Source organism: Oncorhynchus gorbuscha, linkage group LG07, assembly GCF_021184085.1.
Source record: "Oncorhynchus gorbuscha isolate QuinsamMale2020 ecotype Even-year linkage group LG07, OgorEven_v1.0, whole genome shotgun sequence".
Classification (NCBI taxonomy): Eukaryota; Metazoa; Chordata; class Actinopteri; order Salmoniformes; family Salmonidae; genus Oncorhynchus; species Oncorhynchus gorbuscha.
In genome coordinates this window covers 38,359,705-38,371,384 of record NC_060179.1, presented here as the reverse complement: position 1 = coordinate 38,371,384, position 11,680 = coordinate 38,359,705, and the positions used below count along the sequence as shown (strand labels likewise).

The 11,680-nt window shown below is 44.5% G+C and overlaps 1 protein-coding gene across 6 annotated transcripts in view; it reads right to left on the bottom strand.

The window, feature by feature from the left end:
* The window catches only part of LOC124039840 (rho GTPase-activating protein 12-like), a 108,405-nt gene that overhangs the window by 43,211 nt on the left and 53,514 nt on the right, over positions 1 to 11,680 (bottom strand). The window contains exon 1 of one of the 6 annotated variants that reach the window (XM_046356297.1): positions 9,234 to 9,379. The exons of the other annotated variants lie outside the window; for them this stretch is intronic. Within the exon in view, the coding sequence (XP_046212253.1) occupies positions 9,234 to 9,266 (33 nt within the window). The 5' untranslated portion in view covers positions 9,267 to 9,379. Of the gene's footprint in view, positions 1 to 9,233; positions 9,380 to 11,680 lie in introns of those variants that run through there. 6 annotated transcript variants of the gene reach the window in all.

Below are 11,680 nucleotides of genomic sequence, written 5' to 3'. Positions count from 1 at the left end.
ACCCCTTCTGAAAAAACCTACACTCGATCCCTCCGATGTCAACAACTACAGACCAGTATCCCTTCTTTCTTTTCTCTCCAAAACTCTTGAACGTGCCGTCCTTGGTCAGCTCTCCCGCTATCTCTCTCAGAATGACCTTCTTGATCCAAATCAGTCAGGTTTCAAGACTAGTCATTCAACTGAGACTGCTCTTCTCTGTATCACGGAGGCGCTCCGCACCGCTAAAGCTAACTCTCTCTCCTCTGCTCTCATCCTTCTAGACCTATCGGCTGCCTTCGATACTGTGAACCATCAGATCCTCCTCTCCACCCTCTCCGAGTTGGGCATCTCCGGCGCGGCCCACGCTTGGATTGCGTCCTACCTGACAGGTCGCTCCTACCAGGTGGCGTGGCGAGAATCTGTCTCCTCACCACGCGCTCTCACCACTGGTGTCCCCCAGGGCTCTGTTCTAGGCCCTCTCCTATTCTCGCTATACACCAAGTCACTTGGCTCTGTCATAACCTCACATGGTCTCTCCTATCATTGCTATGCAGACGACACACAATTAATCTTCTCCTTTCCCCCTTCTGATGACCAGGTGGCGAATCGCATCTCTGCATGTCTGGCAGACATATCAGTGTGGATGACGGATCACCACCTCAAGCTGAACTTCGGCAAGACGGAGCTGCTCTTCCTCCCGGGGAAGGACTGCCCGTTCCATGATCTCGCCATCACGGTTGACAACTCCATTGTGTCCTCCTCCCAGAGCGCTAAGAACCTTGGCGTGATCCTGGACAACAAACTGTCGTTCTCAACTAACATCAAGGCGGTGGCCCGTTCCTGTAGGTTCATGCTCTACAACATCCGCAGAGTACGACCCTGCCTCACACAGGAAGCGGCGCAGGTCCTAATCCAGGCACTTGTCATCTCCCGTCTGGATTACTGCAACTCGCTGTTGGCTGGGCTCCCTGCCTGTGCCATTAAACTCCTACAACTCATCCAGAACGCCGCAGCCCGTCTAGTGTTCAACCTTCCCAAGTTCTCTCACGTCACCCCGCTCCTCCGCTCTCTCCACTGGCTTCCAGTTGAAGCTCGCATCCGCTACAAGACCATGGTGCTTGCCTACGGAGCTGTGAGGGGAACGGCACCTCAGTACCTCCAGGCTCTGATCAGGCCCTACACCCAAATAAGGGCACTGCGTTCATCCACCTCTGGCCTGCTCGCCTCCCTACCACTGAGGAAGTACAGTTCCCGCTCAGCTCAGTCAAAACTGTTCGCTGCTCTGGCTCCCCAATGGTGGAACAAACTCCCTCACGACGCCAGGACAGCGGAGTCAATCACCACCTTCCGGAGACACCTGAAACCCCACCTCTTTAAGGAATACCTAGGATAGGATAAAGTAATCCTTCTCACCCCCCTTAAAATATTTAGATGCACTATTGTAAAGTGGTTGTTCCACTGGATGTCATAAGGTGAATGCACCAATTTGTAAGTCGCTCTGGATAAGAGCGTCTGCTAAATGACTTAAATGTAAATGTAAATGTAAATGTCATTGAGAATATTTTACCTTAAAAAGCATAATTGACATTACTTCAACTTAAACAGTCAGGTATCCTGCAGGTTTGATCTACATTTACATTTAAGTCATTTTGCAGACGCTCTTATCCAGAGCGACTTCCTGGTTTGTTCCAGGAACATCCCCAGGAATGCTTTTGGGCATTGTGTCATGGTCCCCTGAATTACTTGGGACTAAAGCTCTCTTGAGATTTGAAATTCACAAAATCTTGGTTGCTAGGTATGTGAAGTTCCTGCTGCACCACCAGGTCTGTGGCCCTAATGGAGGCTATACATTCTGTATCTTGCCAAGAATACATTTTTGCACTTTGCCTAAAGTATACAGAACAACTTGGTGTTATAAAAAGACTGTGTTGCTTTATTCTGTATTCAGTTCATCTGAAACAAATCTTGTACTATTTTGTACTGGGACCACACTTGGGACTTTAATTGACACACTCAAACCGATGCACCTGGCACCTACTACCATACCCCTCTCAAAGGCACTTAAATCTTTTGTCTTGCCCATTCACCCTTTGAACGGCACTCATACACAATCCATGTCTCAATTGTCTCAAGGCTTAAAAAAACGTTCTTTAACCCGTCCCCTCCCCTTCATCTACACTGATTGAAGTGGTGGTCCTGTAGCTCAGTTGGTAGAGCATGGTGCTTGTAACGCCAGGGTAGTGGGTTCGATCCCCGGGACCACCCATACGTAGAATGTATGCACACATGACTGTAAGTCGCTTTGGATAAAAGCGTCTGCTAAATGGCATATATTATTATTATTATTATAAGTGGTTATAACAGGTGACATCAACAAGGGATCATAGCTTTCACCTGGATTCACCTGGTCAATCTAGGTCATGGAAAGAGCAGGTGTTCCTAATGTTTTATACACTCAGTGTGTGTTGTTGGTAACAAATAAGTATCTGGTGGCACTGCTGAGACATGAATGCACTCCAGACCAAAAGGTTGCAAGTTCAAATTCAGAGATCATTAATGTCAAGTGTCCCTGAGCACTGCAAGGTGTTTTCAGATAAATCGCACAATTATTGACATGATTATGGGTAACTTTAAGCAGTGCGCAGAAATGTATTCTTGCCAATAAATCCTTGGACGATCTCGGTCATGGCCACAGACCTGGTGGCATCGCAGGAAATTCAGATGCTGTCATCCCCCTTATGGAAAAACCACATGATTTGAAAACTTTCTTTTGGAACACTTCACATGTGAAAACATGTGGTTTTGGAAGACTTCACTTAACATGTTTTCACATGTGAAAAATCTAATTTCTTCGCGTGTTTTAAAGGAACATTTCACATGTGACATTTCACTTGTGAAAACATGTTTTTGGAACATTTCACATTGTGGCATTCCCATACACATTCATTACCTATAATGCATCTCTGCACTTAGCAAAAAAAGAGTGCCATCTGCACTGCTATTTTAGTTATTCTTACAATTATTTCACCACTGATTTAATTGACTTATTTGAGGGTTTTCTGTATAGTTGTCTAATGTTGGTTGTGAATATTATTCTGTTTCAATGTGACTCCTGAATCACTTTGATACAGAATTGTTTTTCTTGAGTTTATTTTTGACAAAGCTGAGATTCCCTTTGAAATCCAAAGTGTAAGAATACAGGTGAAATCGGTTATTAACACAGGCGTGGTGACATAGCAGAAAGATCGGAATTCCATGAACCAAGAGGTTGTGAGTTCAAATCCCAGGTGAATAATAATTACTGTATAAATAAACAATTGAGTCATGTACATTAAAAACACTATGTTAAAAGGACTGTTTATTATAACAACTTATTTTTGTTCCAAAATCATGTGATTTTCCACATGTGAAATCATGTGGTTGTTCCGTAAGGGTGCTGGTCAAAAGCATTGCGCTACAGAAGGGAATAGGGTGCCATTTGAGAGTCTGGGTGCGTCTCAGTGTCTCTTAGGTTAGTGGACAAGGCCTTGGAGGCCTGAAGGAGCAGCTGTCTGGTTAGATTGGGGAGCCAAGTGAGAGTGGGATATCAGTGTGTGTGTGGCTGAGGTCAAAGGGTATGTATCCATCCCCAGCTGGGGCCATACTACTACCCTGACCCCCAGGACCCTGTACTCTCTCCAGGATCTGCTCTCCCACCCCTCCTTCAATAGTCTCTGAACCAGGGTTGTATTCATTTGGGAACAACGTAGCAAAACTTTTTGCAACAGAAAACTAATATTAGCATTTTTTATGGACAAGTTCAGATAGTCCCTTCCTGTTCAGTTTGTTTTCGTTTGTTTGTGTCTAATGAAAACGACCTAGGAAATGGTGGTCTACCCTGCATCATCTGAAGACAGACCCTCAATAAGGCCCGTCAGACAGACCAACTGTCACGGCCATTAAAAGAACTGGACCACGGTGCAGCGTGGTAAGTGTACATTTTCTCTTTTATTTGAAATAACGCAGACAAAACAATACAAAACAAACCGTAAAGCTTCAGGCTATGTGCCATCAAACAAAGTTAACTTCCCACAAACACAGGTGGGAAAAAGGGTACCTAAGTATGGTTCCCAATTAGAGACAATGATAGACAGCTGTCCCTGATTGAGAACCATACCTGGCCAAAACATAGAAATAGAAAATCATAGAAACACAAAACATAGAATGCCCACCACAACTCGCACCCTGACCAAACCAAAATAGAGTCATAAAAATGATCTCTAAGGTCAGGGCGTGACACCAACAGATACATACAGTACAGAGATACACGCACCAGTATCTGTTACTCAGGCACAGACACCAACTAAGCTATCAGGAATATGTGATAGATTAAGGTTAAATTCCTGAAAGGGACAGAAGGGACAGGCTAATAAATAGCTGCTGGCTCAAAGAGTTGGATGACCTGCCAAAAACATAACAGGATCAATTTGTTTTGATTTTGCAATTCCAGCAGCGGTGACACTGGCTTCTTTGTTTCTGATAAGAGGAGAGAACAATGGGAACTGACGGTACAGGGACAAATAATACAATTTCTTTAATGGAGTTAGTTAGTAGCCAAAGCGTTCCTCCTCTTAAGATCGCTTTCCCTGCATCTCAAGTATCTTTGTACAGAGTAGGTCTGCGGTTCAATCGGCACATTACACTCAGAACCAGATTGGAGAAGCTAACGCTGAGGAATTTACACCTAGGCCACATGTGAACATTCAGAAAGAGAATCTGAACTCTGGATGGCCCATACAATACGTTATTAGGTCATTGTCCCAAATGGCAGCCTATTCCCTATATAGTGCACTACTTTTGACCAGGGCCCATAGAGCTCTGGTCAAAAGTAGTGCACTATGTAGGGAACAGCCTGTGTGCCAACAGAACACTGTAATCCTACATACTCAGTCCAGATATAGCTAGTGCCACCGAATTCTTTAAGCCTTGAAATTTCTCCCGTCGCTCTTTATTTTTTATTTAACAACATGGAGAAGGAAAGCCTTCAGCTGGAATTACCAGCATTCCTCCCAGTCAGGGCAGGCAGACAGCTGACAGCTAAGCCACTAGCTAATGGGTAATCTACACTTAATGCCTTTGCTGTGATTGGTTCAGGATAATGACACGGTTTGAGTCAGGCCAATCTGGTGGGTTTGGAGTGACATGGCTTGTTCAGGTTTATGTAAAGGTATCAGATCCCCCATTGGTCAAAAGTCTCCATGGTGGTTAGAGTTTCCCCTTCTTCTTCTACTACTACTTCTGTTAAATCAGTGTTCTCTACTACCCCACTCCTCAATGTTGCTTTGAGGGCCTAGGCACGCATGCTGGACCATGGTACCCGGCCACGAAGAGACAAAAAGTTGGGGTGGTCAGCGAGCCATCATCCAACTTTCACCCAGAGTGAATACATTTTTCAGACCTAGTAGACTGGAGTCTAAAGAACACTTTGGTAAAGGAAAGGATCCACCACACACATTCAATGCACATCACAGGAGGCTGGTGGCACCTTAATTGGGGAGGATGGGCTCTTGGTAATGGCCGAAGTGGAATCAGTGGAACGGTATCAAATACATCAAACACATGGTTTCCATTTACTCCGTTCCAGCCATTATTTTGAGCCGTCCTCCCCATGTAAAAGGACAGAACAACATATGAATAGCCACAGTTCCAGCCTGGCTGTATTAGTATTAATGATATCTGCTGCTGGCATCTGACCCTGTTTTACTCTGTTATAAATATCATCACTCATCTTCTCTCTTAATCGAGCCTGTTTATGGACACACACATACAGTACACACAATCTTCTGTGGTAATCTAGCCTGTTTATGGAGACCCACAGAGAGGAAAGACACTTTGAAGGTGTTTGAGAGAGAAGAGTGAGGCAGGTGAAGAGCCCTATTTTCCCAACTCCTCCCTAAGAACACACCACCAAAACCCTAATGATGTCTGACAGCATCTCTCAGTCAAAATAACGGCTAATGGAACATAGAACATTGTGGTTCATTATAGAACAAAACTTGCCATCTTTGAAGCTAATAGAAAAATATTTAAATAGAATTTGCTTAAGCTGGCCAGCAAGCCCCCCCCCCCCAAAAAAAATAATAATAATATAATAATAATATGTATCATGTATCCATCCTCGTGTCATACAAAATGTATGATTCAGAAGAGCTACTGCAGCCCCTAGTTAACTATAGCCTGCTAATCCAGACGTTAACCACAGCCCCCTAACTCAAGCATCCTTTCCATTTTCTGGCACAGTTAGACAAGTCTTTAAATGTAACAATGTGCTACCGATCCGGTTCATCCTAAAAAAAAATCGGTCCTGTGGCCCTAGTCAGTTCAGCACATACATACAGGACGGAGCGGAGGGAATCCAGGCGCGTCCACATATCTTCCACACACTTCCCAGTGCACGGTAATATACAAAACACAGTCACCGAGGAGCCACAAACAATTTATTATTGTCTATCTGTGAAGGTATCCCTAGACCTCGTCCATGCATAGTGTGAATACGTTTCATTTAGATGCTTGACGACAGTCAACAGTGTGATGATTCCCAATATGCTGAAACCCTTAGCCGGTATAATACATCAGGTTTAAGGCCAAGAATGAGTGGGGGGGATTCAGATGGCAACTAATGCTTCTCATCAGAATGGTCTGAACGTTCAGTCCTCTGACTAAAGTGTTATCCATGAAACAAATACAAACATATGACAGGCTACTGTAACAGGGTAGGTTATGGTTCCACTTGCCTCTAAAGAAAGGTGCATTTAATGTTCTAGCATTCTCATTGCTTGGTTCAACTCTGATGACAATAAGGCGTGTTGTGATTGGCACCACTAGCAGATAGGGAGAGATCGCGAACGTCACGTCTTCCCAATATGAAAATGTGATGCAAGGGGTAGGTCACGTTCTGAATACTGTTTTCTATTTTACAATGTGTACAAGTTTGCTGCACATTACTGATTTATACATGTGTGGGTATATGGTACCTGTTAGGGAAGAGGGGCTTTCTGGAATGTGCTCAGTATATGATTGCTGTAAATAAGTGTGTTAGCTAGCATGCATCCATGTAATGGTCACATAAGCCCACTGCTAACACAGTTGTCTTCATGCTACAGATTTTGTCATCGACAGCCATCAATATCGTTAAGCCAGGTACAACTAACGTGCTGTTTCCTATTTAACAACAGCAACAGAAATAAATGATGCTCAGCTGGGACCACTGGCTGATGTGATTTATTTGGACAAAACACAATGCAAGGAGAGTACAATTTACATCTGTTACACTACAACAGAATTCCTGTCTTTGACCGAGCCAAACAGCGATCCAAGAGATGAAATGTAAAGACACACTGATATCATGACTTCCTTTACACCTGAGCCAAGATCATTACATTGTGTGTATCTGTTTGGACAAATTGTACTATGAGATAAAGCTCAGATTATTTTCAGTTAAACATCAAGCATGTCTCAACAAATTGCAGGAATTTGGTTGTGCCGGTGTCTCTTGTTGTATGTATCAATTACGCTGTATACCGTGAACTCTCTGCATTAAGAGATTTGCCTCTATGTAGCACAACATTGAGTTCTGATATTACTGCCCCCATGACTCCCCATGTTTATTGTTGTCGGCTTGGTTGAGGCAGTAGCCAAACTGTACCCTGAGGATGTGTAGCATACCCTTGAGGCCTAACTCAATGACTCTCCCTGTACTGTTTCAGTGTCAGATGTGGTTTCCCAAACAAAACACAGATCCGGTTTCTAAAACAGCTTCCACCGCCAGCGTGGTCAATCACCCAACCAGGGCGACCACACCTCCACTCTACTCATTACAGGTCTACATCCAGCCATATTTCATACCATGTAAACAAACACTCAAAAGAGGCAAAGTGTTAAATGCTGGGTAAATGGACCATTCTTTCACATAGATTCTGCTAGTACTGTTCCTACTAGTTGCTGCTAAAGAATGGCGATTCTTTATTCAACAGAGACATCTGATGAGAGTTGCTCTGAGTATTATTCCCAAAATGCTGGGCCTGAGTTTTGACAGATCAAAAGGGGTGCTGTGAAGCTGGATGGCAGGGGACCAGGGGTGCAGTCAGAGTAGACACTGAGGGAGTGATGAGGGAACGGTGGCAGTGTGGCAATAGGGCAGAGGTCTATTGATTCGTGTGGCACGTCAACTACGGCCCGGAGAACAAGGGCTCTTGGTACAGAGGAGACTATGGCCATTCAGCCTTTACCACCAGGCCTAGAGGAACATCTGACCATTACAAGAGAGAGGAGAGAGATGGAGGGGAGATACTGAGGGAGGGGAGGGGTATTGTTACAGGAGAGGTGTCAGGAGAAAGTGTCACACATCCATTCAGTCATTCTGTTCCTAATTGGAGAAAATAGAGGGTCTGGGCAGGGGTGAGGTCAGTATGACTCAGCCACAGTAGGTGATCTACTAGTTTTCATTGACAGCTACTAGGACCAGGGGGCAAAGACAACGTGCCTTTTGTATGGAGACGCATCTACAGATCATTTAATCTAATTGAATTCCCATAGCAGGTGTGTCAGTGTGGAGGATAGGAAATGGAAACTCTGTGAGGGAAAAACACTCAAAAACACTACACCAATATAGATAAAATGGGAATAAATACCTATTCAAAACAATAGCCATAGTCATTTCACATTACGCAACAACATGTATGTCAGTGAGCGAATGGAAGTACATTGTGCCCCCAGGGAAAGTGAAGGTCATTGTTCTCTTCCGCTATCTTTGTATCATCCACGGATTCCTTTAGAAGTTGAGAAGGATCACGACAATACATAGCACTATACAGCTACCCCCCACCCACCCACCCACCCACCCACAGTCCCACCTCAGATATCCTAGGACTGGTTAAATAATACAGCCATTGCATGACACAGTCTTATTCGTGAGCGCACCAGAACAAGAGCTAGCATATCCTCAGAAAATCCAGAATGATCCAAATGGACTCAACTACAAAACGGAAACATACTACACCCGTCACTGAACAACACAACACAACCCTATAGGTGTGCAATGGCTAGCCCTGTAGCCCTATAGGCTGGTATAGATTATTCAACATGGCCAAAGTCCACCATGGCAAGAACAATCAGGTAATTATCGCTCGTTCACCTCGACCAACTAAGCCCCAATGGAGGAGAAATGTGTACATTGCATACAGAGGTACAGCTGAATGCATAGAGTAGGTACTCACAATGTAATGTGGAGTCCTCAGGTAGGAGAACATGGTTCTGAACAGGTAACCGGGCCTGTACCGGGTCTATGTCCAAGGCAGCGGCTCTGTTTCGTACAGTCCAGTAACAGTAGTCCAGTCCCGGTCAGTCCTGCATGCTACCAGCGTGTTGTACTGTTCGAGAGAATGATGGGGCCTCTGTCGGCCACTGATTAAAGGATCTTAAGATTTCGATTTAGAGCCACGGTGTTCTCTTTAAATAGGAGCTCTCATTAGCAGAATGACCTCAGTCACCACAGGGTGTTATGTAAGAAAGAGAATCAGAGAAGGGAGTTGAGAAAGAGCGAGAAAGAGAGAGAGAGACCGAGAGACTGAACGGGTGGCCATACTTTACGGTCAGCCAGAAGACCACAAAAGGTCAGAGGTTATGACCCCTGAGTGGTCAAAGTTACTGGTTCACACGCTCCAGTTACACAGACAGACATTTTATCACCTGTACACAACCACATGCTCCTCCTAATCTAACTCCAAAAGGCCTAATCTCAGGGTGTTGTCGTACATGCTGCTAATGTTACGCTGGTCTCTTATAATCTTGTCAATTCAACGTTGGTGAACAACTTTGATAAACCATTTACAGCTCTTTCAAAATGCACCATTAGGTGTGTCCACAATCATAAAAAAATAGACATCACAAAAATAAGTTATTAATTGCACTCCTTTTCTATCCCTTTCTGACAAAAAACATCCAGAAACGGCAATTATCAAATTTGGCTGGAAATCCAAAGTGGTTTTATGTGGATGAAGCTTATCAAGAACAGCATTGGAATTGACAGCTGTGCACTGACAGCTGTGCACCAGCCTTGAAGACAAAAGCAAGTGGCTGAGCTTTGACGCCCATTTAAATAGATTATCTGTCCAGAAAAAACACCAACATCAGTCAGTCAACTTCCCGACTGTAACACTTGTCATTCCCAAATCCTATCCCTGTCCATCTCTGGAATGTTGGTCACATTCCATAGAGGTGGGAAACCGGATATTCCCACGTTCCGGAGAGGTGCAGACATTGAGACCGCCTTTACACACACACACACACACACACACACACACACACACACACACACACACACACACACACACACACACACACACACACACACACACACACACACACACACACACACACACACACACACACACACACACACACACACACACACACACACACACACACACTTCATCTAGCCTTAGCCAATATACCACGACTAATGGCTGTTCTTATGCACTACGCATCACGGAGTGAATGGATACAGCCCTTAGCCGTAATATATTGGCCATATACCACAAACCCCCAAGGTGCCTTATTACTATTATAAACTGGTTCAAAGTGTAATTAGAGCAGTAAAAATACATGTTTTGTCATACCCGTGGTATACGGGTCTGACATACCACGGCTGTCAGCCAAATCAGCATTCAGGACTCGAACCCCCTAATTTATAAAAAAAGAACACACCAAACCACCAGTCAACCTTTTAACCAGAACATAATGCGATTTGACAGCTAGAGTTCATGTTCGACAGACAGCATATTGTGTTTCAATCCAGTGGGGGATTCACCCAGGCTTCCATGACACCCACATCAAAGCTATTGAAACATCAATACTGTACAACAAAAATGAAAGCCATGATAAGAGTGCTAAAAAGGTAATAATATAGTCATTATGTCTGATTCAGGTTGGGGGGGGAGTCCTATTAAAACACATATCTTCTCTCAGGAGATGTCTGAATACCAGGCCAGGGCGATGCCCACCCCACACCCTCTGTTGAACAGGGCAGGACAAGGCTTAATTCACAAAGGGTTATACTCCTCTCCTCCTCCTTACCCACCAGGCAGGGTGCGTCTCTGTCAGTATACCAGCAGCCACACCTCTATGTTGACCCAGTGTTAGGCTGAGGATATGTCAATACTGGCCAACATCAAGCAAAGTGTCGGAGTAGAAGTGAGTAGACCTACATGCATTCAGTTTTGAAGTGGCAAATTTACAAACACCCCCACACACCCTCCTCATAGTGCTATAGGATCCCTCAGGAAGGGTATGTATGGCAATGGCTCCTCCAAACTGACTGAATAATTCACAGCTCTCTGGTTGATAGTTACCCTCTCCGAGTACATCCCCACAGTGCAGGCTGGATCCCCATTAGAGTTGGGACTTGGCCACACTGAGGTTTAGTATCTGAAGAAAAAATGCAATGATTGATTGAGCGAATGACTTTCCTATGGTGTTCATACTTTGAGAGACAACGGAGGGTACATAGGCGCCCAGTAAGACCTGGGCTGGCCTGGTTCCATACTGTCTATGCTATAGCCAACTCTCCTGTCGTTGTTTTGTTGACAGTATTGGGACTAGGCTAAGCCTGGGTTATTTTTAACATGAGAGAGACGCCACGAAGGGACATAGCAACATCCGAAAC